Below are 22855 nucleotides of genomic sequence, written 5' to 3' on the forward strand. Positions count from 1 at the left end.
CCCATAGTCCAGTTCCCATATACACATCATACATATCCGCCATCCCATAGTCGTGTGCCCGTATACCCGTCATACATATCCTCCATTCCATAGTCCCGTGCCCATATACCCATCATACATATCCGCCATCCCATAGTCCTGTGCCCATATACCCGTCATACATATTCTCCATCCCATAGTCCAGTGCCCATATACCCATCACACATCCTCCATCCCATTGTCCCATACCCATATACCAGTCATACATATCCTCCATCCCATAGTCCCGTGCCCATATACCCGTCATACATATTCTCCATCCCATAGTCCAGTGCCCATATACCCATCACACATCCTCCATCCCATTGTCCCATACCCATATACCCATCATACATATCCACGATCCCATAGTCCCGTGCCCATATACCCATCATACATATCCTCCATCCCATAGTCCAGTGCCCATATACCCGTCATATATATTCTCCATCCCATAGTCCAGTGCCCATATACCCATCACACATCCTCCATCCCACAGTCCCGTGCCCATATACCCATCATACATATCCACGATCCCATAGTCCCGTGCCCATATACCAGTCATACATATCCTCCATCCCATAGTCCCGTGCCCATATACCCGTCATACATATTCTCCATCCCATAGTCCAGTGCCCATATACCCATCACACATCCTCCATCCCACAGTCCCGTGCCCATATACCCATCATACATATCCACGATCCCATAGTCCCGTGCCCATATACCCATCATACATATCCTCCATCCCATAGTCCCGTGCCCATATACCCGTCATATATATTCTCCATCCCATAGTCCAGTGCCCATATACCCATCACACATCCTCCATCCCATTGTCCCATACCCATATACCCATCATACATATCCTCCATCCCATAGTCCAGGGCCCATATACCAATCACACATCCTCCATCCCACAGTCCCATGCCCATATACCCATCATACATATCCACGATCCCATAGTCCCGTGCCCATATACCCATCATACATATCCTCCATCCCATAGTCCCGTGCCCATATACCCATCATATATATTCTCCATCCCATAGTCCAGTGCCCATATACCCATCACACATCCTCCATCCCACAGTCCCGTGCCCATATACCCATCATACATATCCGCCATCCCATAGTCCTGTGCCCATATACCCGTCATACATATTCTCCATCCCATAGTCCCGTGCCCATATACCCATCATACATTTCCTCCATCCCATAGTCCCGTGCCCATATACAGTGGGGCAAAAAAGTATTTAGTCAGTCAGCAATAGTGCAAGTTCCACCACTTAAAAAGATGAGAGGCGTCTGTAATTTACATCATAGGTAGACCTCAACTATGGGAGACAAACTGAGAAAAAAAAATCCAGAAAATCACATTGTCTGTTTTTTTTTCATTTTATTTGCATATTATGGTGGAAAATAAGTATTTGGTCAGAAACAAGCAATCAAGATTTCTGGCTCTCACAGACCTGTAACTTCTTCTTTAAGAGTCTCCTCTTTCCTCCACTCATTATCTGTAGTAATGGCACCTGTTTAAACTTGTTATCAGTATAAAAAGACACCTGTGCACACCCTCAAACAGTCTGACTCCAAACTCCACTATGGTGAAGACCAAAGAGCTGTCAAAGGACACCAGAAACAAAATTGTAGCCCTGCACCAGGCTGGGAAGACTGAATCTGCAATAGCCAACCAGCTTGGAGTGAAGAAATCAACTGTGGGAGCAATAATTAGAAAATGGAAGACATACAAGACCACTGATAATCTCCCTCGATCTGGTGCTCCACGCAAAATCCCACCCCGTGGGGTCAGAATGATCACAAGAACGGTGAGCAAAAATCCCAGAACCACGCGGGGGGACCTAGTGAATGAACTGCAGAGAGCTGGGACCAATGTAACAAGGCCTACCATAAGTAACACACTACGCCACCATGGACTGAGATCCTGCAGTGCCAGACGTGTCCCACTGCTTAAGCCTGTACATGTCCGGGCCCGTCTGAAGTTTGCTAGAGAGCATTTGGATGATCCAGAGGAGTTTTGGGAGAATGTCCTATGGTCTGATGAAACCAAACTGGAACTGTTTGGTAGAAACACAACTTGTCGTGTTTGGAGGAAAAAGAATACTGAGTTGCATCCATCAAACACCATACCTACTGTAAAGCATGGTGGTGGAAACATCATGCTTTGGGGCTGTTTCTCTGCAAAGGGGCCAGGACGACTGATCCGGGTACATGAAAGAATGAATGGGGCCATGTATCGTGAGATTTTGAGTGCAAACCTCCTTCCATCAGCAAGGGCATTGAAGATGAAACGTGGCTGGGTCTTTCAACATGACAATGATCCAAAGCACACCGCCAGGGCAACGAAGGAGTGGCTTCGTAAGAAGCATTTCAAGGTCCTGGAGTGGCCTAGCCAGTCTCCAGATCTCAACCCTATAGAAAACCTTTGGAGGGAGTTGAAAGTCCGTGTTGCCAAGCGAAAAGCCAAAAACATCACTGCTCTAGAGGAGATCTGCATGGAGGAATGGGCCAACATACCAACAACAGTGTGTGGCAACCTAGTGAAGACTTACAGAAAACGTTTGACCTCTGTCATTGCCAACAAAGGATATATCACAAAGTATTGAGATGAAATTTTGTTTCTGACCAAATACTTATTTTCCACCATAATATGCAAATAAAATGAAAAAAAAACAGACAATGTGATTTTCTGGATTTTTTTTTCTCAGTTTGTCTCCCATAGTTGAGGTCTACCTATGATGTAAATTACAGACGCCTCTCATCTTTTTAAGTGGTGGAACTTGCACTATTGCTGACTGACTAAATACTTTTTTGCCCCACTGTACATATCCTCCATCCCATAGTCCAGTGCCCATATACCCATCACACATCCTCCATCCCATAGGCCCATGCCCATATACATATCCTCCATCCCATAGTCCCGTGCCCATATACCCATCATACATATCCTCCATCCCATAGTCCCGTGCCCATATACCCATCATACATATCCTCCATCCCATAGTCCTGTGCCCATATACCCATCACACATCCTCCATCCCATAGTCCCGTGCACATATACCCATCATACATATTCTCCATCCCATAGTCCTGTGCCCATATACCCATCACACATCCTCCATCCCATAGGCCCATGCCCATATACATATCCTCCATCCCATAGTCCCGTGCCCATAAACCCATCATACATATCCTCCATCCCATAATCCCGTGCCCATATACCCATCATACATATCCTCCATCCCATAGTCCCATGCCCATATACCCATCATACATTTCCTCCATCCCATAGTCCCGTGCCCATAAACCCATCATACATATCCTCCATCCCATAGTCCCGTGCCCATATACCCATCATACATATCCTCCATCCCATAGTCCCATGCCCATATACCCATCATACATTTCCTCCATCCCATAGTCCCGTGCTCATATACATATCCTCCATCCCATAGTCCAGTGCCCATATACCCATCATACATATTCTCCATCCCATAGTCCCGTGCCCATATACCCATCACACATCCTCCATCCCATAGTCCCATGCCCATATACATATCCTCCATCCCATAGTCCCGTGCCCATAAACCCATCATACATATTTGCCATCCCATAGTCCCGTGCCCATATACCCATCATACATATCCTCCATCCCATAGTCCCGTGCCTATATACATATCCTCCATCCCATAGTCCAGTGCCCATATACCCATCACACATCCTCCATCCCATAGTCCCGTGCACATATACCCATCATACATATTCTCCATCCCATAGTCCCGTGCCCATATACCCATCACACATCCTCCATCCCATAGTCCCATGCCCATATACATATCCTCCATCCCATAGTCCCGTGCCCATAAACCCATCATACATATTCGCCATCCCATAGTCCCGTGCCCATATACCCATCATACATATCCTCCATCCCATAGTCCCGTGCTCATATACATATCCTCCATCCCACAGTCTAGTGCCCATATACCCATCATACATCCTCCATCCCATAGTCCCATGCCCATATACCCATCATACATATTCGCTATCCCATAGTCCCGTGCCCATATACCCATCATACATATTCTCCATCCCATAGTCCCGTGCCCATATACCCATCACATATCCTCCATCCCATAGTCCCATGCCCATATACCCATCATACATATTCGCTATCCCATAGTCCCGTGCCCATATACCCATCATACATATTCTCCATCCCATAGTCCCATGCCCATATACCCATCACACATCCTCCATCCCATAGTCCCATGCCCATATACATATCCTCCATCCCATAGTCCCGTGCCCATAAACCCATCACACATATTCGCTATCCCATAGTCCCGTGCCCATATACCCATCATACATATTCTCCATCCCATAGTCCCGTGCCCATATACCCATCACACATCCTCCATCCCATAGTCCCATGCCCATATAGCCATCATACATATTCTCCATCCCATAGTCCAGTGCCCATATACCCATCATACACATCCTCCATCCCATAGTCCAGTGCCCATATACCCATCACACATCCTCCATTCCATAGTCAACCATTGTGACATAATGAGGGGCGGGGCTTGACGCGCACACACTTTTTCGCCATTATGTAGATAGGGGCAAAATTGTTTGGTGAATTGGAACGCGCGGGGTTAAAATTTCGCCTCACAACATAGCCTAGGACGCTCTCGGGGTCCAGACGTGTGACTGTGCATAATGTTGTGGCTGTAGCTGCGACGGTGCGGATGCCAATCCCGGACATACACACACACACATACCATACATACACATACACACACACACATACCATACATACACATACACACACACACATACCATACATACACACACACACACATACATACATACATACACACACACACACATACCATACATACACATACACACACATACATACATACATACACATATATACACAGCAATATATATATACACACATAAGGTATATAGTATAGATATAATTTTTTCCTTCCCATTAATTTTTTTTAAGTACCTAAAACATATTACAAAAAAAATATGTCAGTTTGGAATCGTCAGAATCATGGCGACTTGAGAAATCATGTTAACAGGTCATTTGTGCTGCTAAATTAAAGCTTTATATGTGAATGTCATCATTTAAAAACTAGAATTCATCCCACAAAGGACACAAGTGCACACTTGGTTACGCCGGTGGAGAAATAAAGTCATAGCTCCCGGAAGACGACAGCGACTGTTCCCCCAGATCCAGACATTAGCCCTTCAGTCTTTGTAGCCGATAGCAACCAATCACAGCGCAGTTTCCATTTTACCAGAGCTGTTAAGTACATGAAAGCTGAACTCTGATTGGTTGCTAAGGGCAACACAGAACTAGGCCTCGTGCTGGAAACTAGGCCCGAATGATGAGATTTATCAGAGGAGTCGCTGCTTGCTGTCAGTGAATGGACACATTTCTTTTCAGTGAAGGGAACCAGGGAGAGCAGCTTGGTTATCTTTTTTGTGGACAGCTTCTCAAAAGATCACGAGAAGACAAGGTTTATTTTGCGGGTGCATTCGATGACCATAATAACCATTAGGATTATTAGTGATACGTCCTCGGTGACGTCCATCAGCTGCCTTCACTGTGAACTGTACCTGGGCGATAAATTCAGTCTTTCCAGCTTCAAAAAAACCCACCAGAGACGCCATTGTTTATTTTACGGACAGGGGAAGAAGTGCCTTATTTTTACGGAGGGCCCTGGAATCTGATGGGAACCGTCATGGTTTATGATCCCACTATGGCCACACTCCGCGGTGACCCTCATGTGGCCACATGTTCTCCGCAACACTGAGATTACCACACCAAGAGGGAACAGTGGCGTACTGATGGAAATGACAAGATGGAGACGTCACTGGTGTTATTAATGGGAGTCTGAGGAAGGTCCTGCTGTCCTGAATGTGCTTCATGGAGTCCCCGATGTTCTTAGTAAGAGAGCCAGCGGGAGAATGTTCAGGGAACGCAGGCGGCTCACAGTAGAACAAGGAGCATGTGGTCGGGGATTGTTTGGTTGGGCCGTCTCCTGGGACACACATCGCTGCTTCCATCATTCTGTATTACAAGTCAGATTTGACGCCACACACAGAGCCCAAGACATCAGGGTCTACACAAACCATCAGAGGTGTCTGACAAGGCTGGGCTATGGAGCCACACATCCGACTACAGGTGTCCACTGACCGCACACCACCGATCCCATAGGCAATCAAGGTGCAGAGCGAGACGGCAATGGGGGCTGGAAAGGAACAAGGAGGCTGGAATGGAGCAATGGAGGCTGCAATGGGGCAATGTAGGCAAGAATGATACAATGGAGGCTGAAAAGGAACAATGGAGGCTGGTATGGAACAATGGAAGCTGGAAAGGAACAATGAGGGCTGGAATGGAACAATGGAGGTTGGTATGGAGCAACAAGGCTGGAATCGAACAATGGAGACTGGAAAGGAACAATAGGGGCTGGAAAGGAACAAGGAGGCTGGTATGGAGCAAATGAGGCTGGTATGTAGCAACGGAGGCTGGTATGGAGCAACAGAGGCTGGTATGGAGCAACAGAGGCTGGTATGGAGCAACGGAGGCTCGTTTGATCCACTTAATGAGTCTCACTTTTGACTTGGACACAATGATAGCCAGAGATTGGCCTGGAGACCAAGTGGACAGCACTATAATGCCAGGCTTTCATGAGGGAACACCGCACCCATCCTACTGCCAGAATTATTTTGGAGTCATAATATCCGGTAGCCATGCGCACCAACATCTCGGCGTTACATTGTTTTGGTCGTAGAACGAGCAGTGCGGCCTCTTCTCTGAGACGGCCCAGGACCCGTTCTTCAACTCAAGGACCCAAGGCCACGTTGCTGATGCTGCTGTGAGCCGGCTGTGTGGCCTAAACCTGCCCTCGTGGCTGCAGCGTCTCCGGACTCGTCTCCCATCTAGCACATCGATGAACATCCTCAGTGACAGCAGCCGAGGCTGGAAGTGCCACGAGTTCTGCCCCAGGCTCAGACTTCAGAAATCCAGAGGTTTTGTACATTTTGTTTCCACTCCTCACCATTTGCTGATAACTTGTCTCCGTCCGGTGATTTCCATCATTCCACCACCGTTTCTTCTTGGGGTTGATATGTGTATTTATATGTGTTACTTTTTTGTTTGCAGATGATAGACTCTCTCGGCCTCGTTCTGCTCTCACAGCTGCCTGCTTGTTACAGTGTATCAGCTCAGTGATTATAGAGGAGGCGCCAGGACTATATGTTTCTATGACGGACACGGCAGCGCTGTGCACTCACTGTCAGAAAGAAGATCGGTGACGTCCAGCTCCAGAGACGGGACGATCTTACTGAACATCTTGTATTCCTTCCCAAACCGCGGCATCTGGATAATGAAGCAGGACGGGACCTATGGAGGAGAAAGCCTCTAAACATGGCTGATAACAGAGAGTAACCGACTGCGCTCATGCACCGACACCTTCCCCATCGCACCTCCGCCAGCTTCAGCTGGGAGTGATGGAAGGATTGCTCCAGGAGCTGCTGCACGTTGGGCACCGTCATCTCCTGCTGCTTCTCTATGAAGATCTGATGGTAGTGACACTCCTGAACCCGCTGACCCTCGGACCTGCCGGGAGCAGAAACCAAAGTGATCCTTAAAGGGCTTCTCCATAGAAATCACAGTACAAGAGCTCTGCTAGTATATAATCAATGCAAACCTGTTCTGACCTCACTACTCATTGCTGATGGTTTGTTACAATTGTATCCAGCTTTGAGACACCCAGACTGGATACAACTGTAACATACCACACGTTGCCTTAAAGTTCTGGTCATTGTAGGATGATAGTCGGGCTGATGGGTAAAAGGGTACAGGGTCCTCTCAGACTCCCCTCTGCCTTCAGAGAGGAAATCTAGCGCCACCTATGAGAAGTCAATATCGACCAATTAACGAGCTTTGCAATAGGACTTAGGATAAAAGCCAAAATCAGCCAAATATTCAGACACTGTGTTTCGGGTTATTGCCCCTCATCAGGGCAAAGTATGAGATCTGATTTGGCTAAGTGAGAGGCTAAGACTGAGATCTAAGGGGTAAGGTCTCTCCTTACGGAAAGTGACAAGGAAAAACTTTACCCCTTAGGTTCTATGCTACCATAAAACTTACTGCAGCTTTAAGAGAGGATCTGTCCCCAGGATACGATGCATGATGAGGGAGAGGAATTCCTCCGGATCTAAGAAGGAAAAAAGGAAATAAACTTTCCATAATATTATAAAATACATGGTGAGTGCAGCTCTGGAGTATAATACAGGATGTAACTCAGGATCAGTAATGTAATGTATGTACACAGTGACTGCACCAGCAGAATAGTGAGTGCAGCTCTGGGGTATAATACAGGATGTAACTCAGGATCAGTAATGTAATGTATGTACACAGTGACTGCACCAGCAGAATAGTGAGTGCAGCTCTGGGGTATAATACAGGATGTAACTCAGGATCAGTAATGTAATGTATGTACACAGTGACTGCACCAGCAGAATAGTGAGTGCAGCTTTGGGGTATAATGCGGGATGTAACTCAGGATCAGTAATGTAATGTATGTACACAGTGACTGCACCAGCAGAATAGTGAGTGCAGCTCTGGGGTATAATACAGGATGTAACTCAGGATCAGTAATGTAATGTATGTACACAGTGACTGCACCAGCAGAATAGTGAGTGCAGCTCTGGAGTATAATACAGGAGGTATCTCAGGATCAGTAATGTAATGTATGCACACAGTGACTGCACCAGCAGAATAGTGAGTGCAGCTCTGGAGTATAATACAGGAGGTATCTCAGGATCAGTAATGTAATGTATGCACACAGTGACTGCACCAGCAGAACAGTGAGTGCAGCTCTGGAGTATAATACAGGATGTAACTCAGGATCAGTAATGTAATGTATGCACACAGTGACTGCACCAGCAGAATAGTGAGTGCAGCTCTGGGGTATACAGTATGCCATACAAGCCTTATAATGGTGACCTTACAGCAGTGATTATACCTTTCTCGGAGGTGGTGAAGCTTGGGCACTGACTCTCCTCCATCAGCTGGTGGCGCAGGTTCATCACACTGTCCGCTGACACGTAGCCGATCCTGTAAGGGACGAAGCGGCTTTATAGGAAATATCTCACTAGTACAATCATCTGTCAGGTCTTCTAAGGTCAGTTCATACAGGACGTTCGGCCACTTTCTTGTGCCCCCGACCTGCTGACGATATAATGCTTTATCGTCACATTGCACGAATATTTCTGGATCTGGATGTAACCAAGTACGTTCCCGATCACTGACAGCAAGCAGAGATTCTGAGCACAGGAAATACTGAAAATGTAAGTATGGAAGAAAGTCGCAGAACTTTATATTAGGCTCGGATTAAAATTAATTAACCCAAAAATAGTTTTAAATCTTTTTTTTTTTTTTCTTTAAAAAGAATAAAATAAAGGAAAGATGTAAAATGTAAATTTCTATTATTCTCAATCTGCTAATGTGCCCGCACAAAGAAAGGAAAAATCATTAAATTCCTCACTCACTTGCGCAGGGGGTTAACAATTTCTTCTCTCAGGGTTTGTTGGATTTTTCCATTAGGAAGAGAAGAAGGCTTGAACAGAAGAGAATCCAGCACAGAACTACAGGAGAAGAGACTGCAAACCGTAGGAAGAAAGAAAAAGAACAAACTAATGACATCTGTCAAAGCAGATTCCATCTATGGAAGATTTCCTATTATTTATTAACCATTATTTCCATTTTTCCCTACTCTGCTATGTCTAGCAGCTTTGCCCCTCCCCTGAGGAGCACCCGGCCAGCCAAGAACCGCCCACAAGTTACCTTAAGCAAGTGATGCACTTTTGCCTTCCCCTGAGCTACCTGAAAAGTGCAGCATCCATGTAGCAGGAATTGCAATGACCTTGAATACCCTTCATATCTCCTTCTAATATATCCACGGCCGCCGTGCCCTGCAGAGGAGGAACCTTCCCTGGAATCCTGCGACTGTCATTTCTATCTGGGGAAAAAAAAAAGAATTCTTGTAACCTGCGACGTATGTGTGCTACATACTGCGGGTATATATTGTAGCGGTCACTACACTACGTGACACCACAGAACCAGATACTCTGAGTGACAGGTTACTGGAGGTACAGCAGGGCTTCTGTTACTGTGTGTCGGTGGATGAGTAAACTCACTGTGTTTTGGGCTCTTCAGGCTCCTTGGTGGAGAATCTTTACTGGACAGGAAACGGGTGTCCGGCTGACACACCTTTAACTTTACAAAAAGTCCCCTGTTCGGTGGGCAGAAAAAATATCGGTGCCCGCCCCAGCTGCCATCGTTGTATCCTTTGTCTTCTTCCTGCAGGACCAGGAAATATAAGGTCAGGATTTATCTGCACAGGAGCAACGATAGGTGCGTCCACGTCAGGAGGAAATGGGAAAAGGAGGAGGCTACAGACTGGGAATCACACTGAGAGGAGCACGGACCCCAGCAGCACAGAGTATTTCAGCAGTGGACTACGGTGATCATATCAGAAACACACAGATCGTGAGAGGAGCAGGACTCAGCAGCAGAGTATTTCAGGAGAGACGTTTATTGACAATATGGGGGGGGGGGTCACAGACAGAGTTACAGTATTATAGCAGGGCACTATGTTAGTCTTGGTGGGAGGCAGTGAGCCGTCCTCTTTCCAGGTCCCTGAAGCATTGTTGGAGATGAAGGCGATAAATACAGATCTTACCAGCTCCACTCCAGCCATTAAATCGTCCATCTGCGGCAGGTATCCCAACCACCGGATCATCCCGAAGGCCAGCTCCCCTTCATTATACTGAATCTGCACAAGAGAGTCCACCTCCAGGTGCCTTTTATTACCATTCACCTTCCCGGGCTCCTCCTTACCTGGAGACATCTCGTCAAGCACCTGGCTCCGAGGACCTACCAGCAAAACAGACGAGAAGCTGCCGACATGTAATGCCAAAAATATCTCAAAGGAGATCAATTCCCAAATATATTTTATGGTTATTAATACAAACAGCCATATCAGCCCTGGGAAGAACCGCCCCTGAGGAACCCCTGACAAAGGGTGGTCGTAAATGGCTGCACATCCAGTTAGAAGAATGTCTCAAGTGGGGTACCACAGGGCTCTGTCCTGGGCCCTGTATTGTTCAACATCTTTATCAACGATTTAGATGAAGGAACTGAGGATAAACTGATTAAATTTGCTGATGACACAAAGCTAGGAGGGATAGCTAATACTAGAGAAGAGAGAGAGAAGATTCAAAAAGATATAAATAAACTGGAGAAGTGGACAGCAACTAACAGAATGGTTTTTAACAGGGAAAAATGCAAAGTACTACATCTGGGCAATAAAAATGAAAGAAGCATATACAGAATGGGAGGAATAGGGCTAAGCAACAGCACATGTGAAAAAGACTTGGGTATACTAATAGATCACAGACTGAATATGAGTCAACAGTGTGATGCAGCAGCAAAAAAGGCAAATGCAATTCTAGGATGTATTAACAGAAGCATACAGTCTAGATCACGTGAAGTCATTATTGCCCTCTACTCCTCTTTGGTCAGACCTCATCTGGAATACTGTGTCCAGTTTTGGGTGCCACATTTTAAAAAAGACATCAACAAACTGGAGCAAGTTCAGAAAAGAGCGACCAGAATGGTGACCGGTCTGCAAACCCTGTTGTCATGATCTGAAGTGGATCTGACAGTTTTAAAAGCACAGAGTGAACTTTTTTCCTTTTGGCAAGTTGCCAAAGTGACTTGACTGTCCCCGGTGGTGGTTAGTGGTATCGCACTTTAGGTTTAATGTGCATGTAATTATGAATCAGGTGTGGGGCTCTATAATTGAGTCTCAGGGTGTGCAATCACGGCTGGTGATACTGATTGATTCTGAGTTTGTGAAAGCCTGGTGGAAGGATGGAGCTGAAGAGGAGTCCTGCGCAGTCAGCCAGAGGAGACGAGTGGCAGCTAATGGTTTCTGCAGGAATTGCTGGCATGGCGTGGAGGAGTCGCAGTTTATGGTGTCGGCGGGAAGTGCGTGCATGGCTTGGTGAAGTGGCGACTATGGAGAGAGTTGCACTCGGCATGCTCGACTTGGTTGCCGAGAACTGGACTCAAGCATGCTTAGATTCTTGGCAGAGGCTGATTCATCCTTGGGACTATGTGACTGGACTGCTGCAACTGGTGATGGACTCTGCGCCAAGGCTGCACTATGGTGTAGGATCCAGGATGGTGATGGATCCGGGTGGAGGAGAAGACGCACGCAGGTGGTGGGGCTCTGTTGCAGGAGCATAAGCACAGAGCATAAAGCTAAGTGGTGCTTCCCCTGTATTGTCTTCTTTCCTTTTGTGTCTCTAGTGCAGTGGTGGGATTAGTCTCCGCACCGACCAATTCCCTAGTGAGGGTTTAGGGTTCGCGTGCGGCGACAGGTGCGGAGCCTGTATAGGGAATGTGAGGAGTGCAGGGACACTGGCTCAGGGGAGTGCAGGAGGTCTCCATGTCCCCATTCCCTATCGTAGGGCCCACCATTGTTAATGTTTCCCAGGTTCCCCCTTATTATTTAAATTCGCCACTGGAGGCGCTGTATCCAGGGTCACGTGTGTTATGGGTTCGCCTTGCGGTAACCGCTGCGTCCAGACACACGTTGACCGTGACACCTGTCTTATGAGGAAAGGTTGCAGGATTTGGGAATGTTTAGTTGCAAAAGAGGAGACTGAGAGGAGACTTAATAGCTGTCTACAAATATCTAAAGGGCTGTCACATTGCAGAAGGATCAACTTTATTCTCATTTGCACAAGGAAAGACTAGAAGCAATGGGATGAAACTGAATGGGAGGAGACACAGATTAGATATTAGAAAAAACTTTTTGACAGTTAGAGTGATCAATGAGTGGAACAGGCTGCCATGAGAGGTGGTGAGTTCTCCTTCAATGGAAGTCTTCAAACAGAGGCTGGACAGACATCTGTCTGGGATGATTTAGCGAATCCTGCTTTGAGCAGGGGGTTGGACCAGATGGCCCAGGAGGTCCCTTCCAACTCTACGATTCTATGATTCTGTGACCTACGTCCTTCCCCCAAGGAACAGGAAATGTGCAAAATGATGTCTTCAGTGTTAATTAAGAAAATGCACACATGAAATTATTCTTTGTCTTGTCCCAGGTAATGTCCTAATAGTGTATCCTTACAGCCCACCCCTGCGGAGCCCCTGATGTATCTAAAATCTTTAGGTTACTGCATAGAGATTAGAGTCACTATGATAACATGGCAGGATAGCGGTAGGGAACTGAATATCCCACCCATGCAAATTTTGTGTTCTGGAACGTACCTGGAGTTTCCTCCTTCACTATGGAGTCCTGCGGAATCTTCAGCGGCTCATTGGGCGGGGTCTCCTCCTGCCATGCATGATGCAAAGGTGAACACAGTGATAGAAGTGGCAAACAATCCCATGATATCCATCCCGCTCACCATCACCATGCCCATACTGTGTAATGAGAGGGAACGGGGTCTATGGTCTAACAAAAGCAAAACACTGTGCAAGAAGGAAAAACAAAAAACACCATCCCCACCATAAAATATGGTGATTGAGAGGATGAAAGAGAGTAAATATAAATCTGCAAAATCTGAAGAAATCATGGCTGAAAACTAGTCTGATTTCCCAACTGGACAGAAATCCAAAGATACACTGGACCAGCAAGGTCAACATCCTGCACAAACTTTCCAATCACACGGGAGAATTTTCATCAGGACGTGAAAACTTATTTGCCCCAGTGTTCTTGCAGCTTGAAGGGGTTTGAACAGTTTAGCAAAGAAAGCGTGGAAAACCATATAGTCTCAAAGTACAAAAGGTGACGACGATCAATCTCCTGCCTCGAGGATGTAAGTCTTTGATATTGCACCTCTCCACAGTGACCAAATATGACACAAGGAGTTAACACTTCTGGTAAACCCTTAATACAACGTGTCGGATTACGTGGGTGAAAGTGAAGAATTAAATAAAGCATTTTTCTTTCACTTCCTCTTCCGTTTTTTCACTTTATCTTTATTTATTTCTTTAGTTTAGCAACACAGTCCGGACCCAGCGACTGGTCCGGCCCAGTCCTCTATGTCAGCTGCAGGCGCCCCGGTACCACTGCAATGATGCCGTTTCCGGACTCGGAGCCGGACCAGACAATGCAAACCTTTATGCTTAACTCTTTCACTTTGAAAGGAAGCTTCTGCTAAAGTCTACAGGAAGTTACCGACAGTAGAAGTTCTTCAGATATTCCACTTACAGAGACGGAGTTCTATAGGAAGTGTCCAAGCAGGATCTCCATCCCCCCACCACCACGTTAGATCTTAGCACCATACTTATCAACGAGGGCTAAATAATAATATATATCGTAAGGAAGGAGCAATGGCACCACATTGGCAGATATTACCAAGGGGCCTGCGGCAGGGACTTGGCCATCACTTCAAGCTGCTTTCATATCCAACAACTTTCCTCCATAATGACTGCAAATATTACACTTCAGTCTAAAGTCATTCCTATACTCTGAGACTTGGATAATAGCAATGTCTACTTCAATAACCATAGCCCTACTTATCACCAGTCTAAAGTCATCACCAATCCTACTCCTGCCCAACCCAAGTCCAACCCTACTCCTCACCAGGCTAAATCTGATGGCAACTCTGTGCTTCCCCAGCCTAAAGCCAAACGTAATCCTACATCTCCTCAACCTATAGTCAACCCTAACCCTTCTCCTCAGTCTAATGTCCACACTAATTCTACCACTGCCTAACTCAAAGCCAATTCTACCACTCTCTTCCCCAGCCAAAGCCAACTGTGTGATTCTCCAGTGTAAAGCTAACTCTAACACTGTTCCTTCTGTCTAAAATCAACCCTAACCATACTCGTAACCTTAAATCCAACCCTATTCCACCCTTGCCTAAAGCCAACCCTAACCTTACCCTTCCCTAGCCAAAATTGAACCCTAACCCTGCACCTCTCGAACCTAAAGCCAACACTATCCTGGCCTAAAGCCAAACCTGGCCATACTCCATCCCAGCCTAAAGACAAACCCAACCCTGCTCATTTCCAGCTTAAAGCCAACCCTAACCCTATGTCTCACCAAATTAAACTCATCCATAACCCTACCTCTACACATCCTGCAGCCAACCTTAACTTTACTCTTCCCTGGTATGAAGCCAACCATGACGCTACTCCTCCTGGGATTGTTCCGTCTTCTTGGTTGATGATGTTGGTATAGGGGGGATGTGGATGAGTCCTCTGTAGTGTTGACAGTAACTATACTTCCAGTGACATATACCGATACCCGTTATGCCCCTAGGTCTGTGAGCACATAAACCCTAAGTCACATACTTACCGATAAGACTTCCACAACGTCAGCAGCCGCCTGATTACTTAAGGTGATATCTATTCCTCGCTTTAAAGAATCCTCAACAAACAATGCTGCATTGTCCCTTGGATTACCGGTACCAGGCTGTGGATATGTGGACACCGATTCATCTGGCGAAGGCGGCCCAGAGTACATGACCTTATTAAAAGGTAAAAGGAGGCCACAATTCTTCTTACATTTGAAGAACGTCACCCCTTTATAAGAGCCGTCCATGTTACCACGACCTTCACCTTCACCCTGTGGAATAACCAATACAGTGTCAATGTAAGGAACCCATCACTTTACATATAACGACAAGAAGCCCCCAATATAATTGTATATTCTTCTATATCCAGTCTAATGCCAACCCTAGATCCGGATCCTAAAGAAAACCTTAATCCTACACAACTTAAGGCCAATCCTAGTCCTACTGCTCATCAGTCTGAAGCCCGAGGCTAACCCTACTACTCCTCAGCCTAAATCCAACACTAACCCTACTCATTCTGTCTAAAGCAAGCGCTAACCCTACTACTTCTCAGCCTAAATCCAACACTAACCCTACTACTACTCAGCCTAAATCCAACACTAACCCTACTACTACTCAGCCTAAATCCAACACTAACCCTACTACTACTCAGCCTAAATCCAACACTAACCCTACTCATCCTCAGTCTAATGAGAACGCTAACCCTACTCGTTCTCAGTCTAATGCCAACACTAACCCTACTCGTTCTCAGTCTAAAGCCAGTGCTAACCCTACTCCTCGTCAGCCTAAGATCAATCTAACTCAACTCGCCTTCAACCCTGAAACCAATACTAACCCTTTAACTCCCCAGACTAAAAATTAACGCTAACGCTACTCCTCCTCAACCTGGAGCCATTACTAACCCTACTTCTTCTCAGCCTGGAGCTAATACTAACCCTACTCCTTCTCAGCCTGAAGCCAATATTAACCCTACTCCTCCTTGGTCGAAAGCCAATACTAACCCTACTCCTCTTTAGCCTAAGGCCACATTTACACTGTCAGTATTTGATACCAGTATTTGTAAGCCAAAACATTCAAAGCAAAATATAATAGAAACACGTCACCACTTCTGCATTTATCACCCACTCCTGGTTTTGGCTACAAATACTGATGTGAAATACTGACCAAATGCTGAACATGTGATCGTGGTCTAAAGCCAACGATAATCTAACTCCTCTTCAGCCTAAAAGAAAACATTAATTCTTCTTAGCCTAAAGCCAACATTAATCCTACTGCTATTCAATCGAAAGCCAAACCCAAATGTACTACTCCTCAGCCAAAAAGAAAACACTAAATGTTCTCATTCTCAGCCTAAAGCCAACCCTGACCTTACAACTCCTCAGCCTAAAGCCAACCGTAACCCTGCATCTAGTCTGACTAAAGCCATCCATACAACTCCACAGCCTAAAACCAAATCCTTCTACTCTTCAACCTAAAGCCACCTCTAACCCTACTCTACCCCAACCTAAACCCTACACTAACTCTACTCTACCCCAACCTAAACCCCACACTACCTCAACCTAAACCCTACACTATCCCAACCTAAACCCTACTCTACCCCAACCTAAACCCTACTCTACCTCAACCTAAACCCCTCACTAACCCTACTCTTCCACAGCTTAACGTTAACACTAAACCTACTCTTCCTCATCCTAAAGGCAACTCTAATCTTACTCTCCAGCAACCATGAGCCAACCCTAACTCTACTCTTCTTTGGTCTAAAGACAAACATAAACTTCTTACTTTCCAATTTTAAAGCCATTACTTACTGCTCAACAACCTAAAGGCAACCCAAACCCTACTCTTCCCATCTAAATGCAAAGATTAATTTTACTCCTCCCCAACTGACTGTACTCCTCCCCATCCGAAGTTATGAGAGAACTTTACCCTAATCAAGAACATTTCACACACCCCAATAGGCCTCCACCTAAACCCAAGACCACCTCTCTAATAGCAGCTCTACCCCCAAACGCAATAACCATTCCCCAAATGAGAACCATCCCCGTCTTTCAATGACCTCGGTATAATGACCCCCCCATACCTAAATCAATACGGCCCTTTCTAGAAGGACTTATATGCCACAGTCTGAAGCAACCAGAAAGTGCATTGCTAAACTTCTTCTTAAAGCATAACCCATCTACAAATGGTGGCACCATAAAGCCCCTCCTGGATCCTCCATGCTTACCTCCCAACGGTGCTGTAGACCAACCCAAAGAATCGCTACCCTCATTGATACCTACACCCCTGCTCCACCACTTATTCACCTATGGTGACCATCCAACAGTGGTTGCCTACACCTCAGTTTACAATACCACCCACCACCAATAATAGAGACCAGGCCAGGAGAGAGAAGTCTGGCTGCCCCGACACCGCTGCCATCTCACAGTGTCACCCACCTCCAGCTCCACTCCAATATAGACGGGGGGCAGCAAGGCGCTGGTGTCCAGAGTGTTGCCCACATAATGAACCAGTGCTGGATAAAGCTTCTGCTCATGCTCCACCAGGACCCTCTGCCCGACCTTGGCCTGGACGTCCTCCAGGAGCCCCCTGTCCAGGTCCAGGAAGCAGTTCAGCCTTTCTGTTGGGCTGCGGATGGCCAGGAGGAGGGCGGCCTTTTTCTGGCTCAGAGGCTGCAGAACATTGACGTCCACATCTATCATGACGTTCTCCTCGATGACCGTGACACTGAGGGAGTGCGCCAGGCTCTGATCCTCTGTCACTCTCTGGATATAGGACTCCTCACTCATGCAGCACAATCTACCGGGCTCCACCGTCCCAGCGCCCACCAGGACCTTCTCCAACAAGATGAAATACATCAGGAAGTCGTCCACCTCTCTGACCTCGGCCATGATGTCCCACAGATGGAGGAGACCCGAACACTCAGGTTTCACCTGCACAGATAAAGAGATCTCCTGTGTCAGCAATTCCCATAATCCCAGCAACGCTGCCATAATCCCCAACAGCTCTGAGCACCAAGTAATCCCGGGGCCCCAGATCCGTACAGGACGAGAGGATAAGACCCCCGAGTCCCTGGTGCCGGGGAGCAGCGACACCCCACGTCACCAACCACAGGCATGCACATGGCAAGTGTGTGACATGGGACTGCAGGAGACAGCTAACGTATCAAGGAGTCATCACTGTATTATCTGTGGTGTGGGACTTCAGGTGACATCTACTGCATTATCTGTACTCAGAGAGTTATCACTGTGTTATCTATGGTGTTACATAGGACTGCAGGTGACATCTACTACATTATCTGTACTCAGAGAGTTATCACTGTGTTATCCGTGGTATTACATAGGACTGCAGGTGACATCTACTACATTATCTGTACTCAGAGAGTTATCACTGTGTTATCTGTGGTGTTACATAGGACTGCAGGTGACATCTACTACATTATCTGTACTCAGAGAGTTATCACTGTGTTATCTGTGGTGTTACATAGGACTGCAGGTGACATCTACTACATTATCTGTACTCGGAGAGTCATCACTGTGTTATATGTGGTGTTACATAGGACTGCAGGTGACATCTACTACATTATCTGTACTCAGAGAGTTATCACTGTGTTATCTATGGTGTTACATAGGACTGCAGGTGACATCTACTGCATTATCTGTACTCAGAGAGTTATCACTGTGTTATCTATGGTGTTACATAGGACTGCAGGTGACATCTACTACATTATCTGTACTCAGAGAGTTATCACTGTGTTATCTGTGGTGTTACATAGGACTGCAGGTGACATCTACTACATTATCTGTACTCAGAGAGTTATCACTGTGTTATCTGTGGTGTTACATAGGACTGCAGGTGACAGCTACTACATTATCTGTACTCAGAGTCATCACTGTGTTATCTGTGGTGTTACATAGGACTGCAGGTGACATCTACTACATTATCTGTACTCAGAGAGCTATCACTGTTATCTGTGGTGTTACATAGGACTGCAGGTGACATCTACTACATTATCTGTACTCAGAGAGTTATCACTGTGTTATCTGTGGTGTTACATAGGACTGCAGGTGACATCTACTACATTATCTGTACTCAGAGAGTTATCACTGTGTTATCTGTGGTGTTACATAGGACTGCAGGTGACATCTACTACATTATCTGTACTCGGAGAGTCATCACTGTGTTATCTGTGGTGTTACATAGGACTGCAGGTGACATCTACTACATTATCTGTACTCAGAGAGTTATCACTGTGTTATCTATGGTGTTACATAGGACTGCAGGTGACATCTACTACATTATCTGTACTCGGAGAGTCATCACTGTGTTATCTGTGGTGTTACATTGGACTGCAGGTGACATCTACTACATTATCTGTACTCAGAGAGTTATCACTGTGTTATCTATGGTGTTACATAGGACTGCAGGTGACATCTACTGCATTATCTGTACTCAGAGAGTTATCACTGTGTTATCTGTGGTGTTACATAGGACTGCAGGTGACATCTACTACATTATCTGTACTCAGAGAGTTATCACTGTGTTATCTGTGGTGTTACATAGGACTGCAGGTGACATCTACTACATTATCTGTACTCAGAGAGTCATCACTGTGTTATCTGTGGTGTTACACAGGACTGCAGGTGACATCTACTACATTATCTGTACTCAGAGAGTTATCACTGTGTTATCTATGGTGTTACATAGGACTGCAGGTGACATCTACTACATTATCTGTACTCAGAGAGTCATCACTGTGTTATCTGTGGTGTTACATAGGACTGCAGGTGACATCTACTACATTATCTGTACTCAGAGAGTTATCACTGTGTTATCTGTGGTGTTACATAGGACTGCAGGTGACAGCTACTACATTATCTGTACTCAGAGTCATCACTGTGTTATCTGTGGTGTTACATAGGACTGCAGGTGACATCTATTACATTATCTGTACTCAGAGAGCTATCACTGTTATCTGTGGTGTTACATAGGACTGCAGGTGACATCTACTACATTATCTGTACTCAGAGAGTTATCACTGTGTTATCTGTGGTGTTACATAGGACTGCAGGTGACATCTACTACATTATCTGTACTCAGAGAGTTATCACTGTGTTATCTGTGGTGTTACATAGGACTGCAGGTGACATCTACTACATTATCTGTACTCGGAGAGTCATCACTGTGTTATCTGTGGTGTTACATAGGACTGCAGGTGACATCTACTACATTATCTGTACTCAGAGAGTCATCACTGTGTTATCTATGGTGTTACATAGGACTGCAGGTGACATCTACTACATTATCTGTACTCGGAGAGTCATCACTGTGTTATCTGTGGTGTTACATTGGACTGCAGGTGACATCTACTACATTATCTGTACTCAGAGAGTTATCACTGTGTTATCTATGGTGTTACATAGGACTGCAGGTGACATCTACTGCATTATCTGTACTCAGAGAGTTATCACTGTGTTATCTATGGTGTTACATAGGACTGCAGGTGACATCTACTACATTATCTGTACTCAGAGAGTTATCACTGTGTTATCTGTGGTGTTACATAGGACTGCAGGTGACATCTACTACATTATCTGTACTCAGAGAGTTATCACTGTGTTATCTGTGGTGTTACACAGGACTGCAGGTGACATCTACTACATTATCTGTACTCAGAGAGTTATCACTGTGTTATCTGTGGTGTTACATAGGACTGCAGGTGACATCTACTACATTATCTGTACTCAGAGAGTTATCACTGTGTTATCTGTGGTGTTACATAGGACTGCAGGTGACATCTACTACATTATCTGTACTCGGAGAGTTATCACTGTGTTATCTGTGGTGTTACATAGGACTGCAGGTGACATCTACTACATTATCTGTACTCGGAGAGTTATCACTGTGTTATCTGTGGTGTTACATAGGACTGCAGATGACATCTACTACATTATCTGTACTCGGAGAGTTATCACCGTGTTATCTGTGGTGTTACATGGGACTGCAGGTGACATCTACTACATTATCTGTACTCGGAGAGTTATCACTGTGTTATCTGTGGTGTTACATAGGACTGCAGGTGACATCTACTACATTATCTGTACTCAGAGAGTCATCACTGTGTTAAATGTGGTGTTACATAGGACTGCAGGTGACATCTACTACATTATCTGTACTCAGAGAGTTATCACTGTGTTATCTGTGGTGTTACATAGGACTGCAGGTGACATCTACTACATTATCTGTACTCAGAGAGTTATCACTGTGTTATCTGTGGTGTTACATAGGACTGCAGGTGACATCTACTACATTATCTGTACTCAGAGAGTCATCACTGTGTTAAATGTGGTGTTACATAGGACTGCAGGTGACATCTACTACATTATCTGTACTCAGAGAGTCATCACTGTGTTAAATGTGGTGTTACATAGGACTGCAGGTGACATCTACTACATTATCTGTACTCAGAGAGTTATCACTGTGTTATCCGTGGTATTACATAGGACTGCAGGTGACATCTACTACATTATCTGTACTCAGAGAGTTATCACTGTGTTATCTGTGGTGTTACATAGGACTGCAGGTGACATCTACTACATTATCTGTACTCAGAGAGTTATCACTGTGTTATCTGTGGTGTTACATAGGACTGCAGGTGACATCTACTACATTATCTGTACTCGGAGAGTCATCACTGTGTTATCTGTGGTGTTACATAGGACTGCAGGTGACATCTACTACATTATCTGTACTCAGAGAGTTATCACTGTGTTATCTATGGTGTTACATAGGACTGCAGGTGACATCTACTGCATTATCTGTACTCAGAGAGTTATCACTGTGTTATCTATGGTGTTACATAGGACTGCAGGTGACATCTACTACATTATCTGTACTCAGAGAGTTATCACTGTGTTATCTGTGGTGTTACATAGGACTGCAGGTGACATCTACTACATTATCTGTACTCAGAGAGTTATCACTGTGTTATCTGTGGTGTTACATAGGACTGCAGGTGACAGCTACTACATTATCTGTACTCAGAGTCATCACTGTGTTATCTGTGGTGTTACATAGGACTGCAGGTGACATCTACTACATTATCTGTACTCAGAGAGCTATCACTGTTATCTGTGGTGTTACATAGGACTGCAGGTGACATCTACTACATTATCTGTACTCAGAGAGTTATCACTGTGTTATCTGTGGTGTTACATAGGACTGCAGGTGACATCTACTACATTATCTGTACTCAGAGAGTTATCACTGTGTTATCTGTGGTGTTACATAGGACTGCAGGTGACATCTACTACATTATCTGTACTCGGAGAGTCATCACTGTGTTATCTGTGGTGTTACATAGGACTGCAGGTGACATCTACTACATTATCTGTACTCAGAGAGTTATCAC

General features: G+C 45.5%; 1 protein-coding gene across 1 annotated transcript in view; it reads right to left on the reverse strand.

The window, feature by feature from the left end:
* Positions 1 to 22855, reverse strand: part of LOC141091673 (ubiquitin carboxyl-terminal hydrolase CYLD-like) — a 32987-nt gene that overhangs the window by 4864 nt on the left and 5268 nt on the right. Inside the window, exons 2-12 of the mRNA XM_073577363.1 lie at positions 17883 to 18377; positions 15450 to 15719; positions 13412 to 13478; positions 10812 to 11005; positions 10267 to 10429; positions 9953 to 10088; positions 9619 to 9729; positions 9093 to 9184; positions 8216 to 8282; positions 7549 to 7681; positions 7357 to 7465 (exon numbers count right to left, since the gene is read on the reverse strand). Coding sequence (XP_073433464.1) covers positions 7357 to 7465; positions 7549 to 7681; positions 8216 to 8282; positions 9093 to 9184; positions 9619 to 9729; positions 9953 to 10088; positions 10267 to 10429; positions 10812 to 11005; positions 13412 to 13478; positions 15450 to 15719; positions 17883 to 18335 — 1795 coding nt within the window. The 5' untranslated portion in view covers positions 18336 to 18377. The remainder of the gene's footprint in view (positions 1 to 7356; positions 7466 to 7548; positions 7682 to 8215; positions 8283 to 9092; positions 9185 to 9618; positions 9730 to 9952; positions 10089 to 10266; positions 10430 to 10811; positions 11006 to 13411; positions 13479 to 15449; positions 15720 to 17882; positions 18378 to 22855) is intronic.

Source organism: Dendrobates tinctorius, unplaced genomic scaffold (genome assembly GCF_039654945.1).
Source record: "Dendrobates tinctorius isolate UK_male_01 unplaced genomic scaffold, ASM3965494v1 ptg000055l, whole genome shotgun sequence".
Taxonomy (NCBI): Eukaryota; Metazoa; Chordata; class Amphibia; order Anura; family Dendrobatidae; genus Dendrobates; species Dendrobates tinctorius.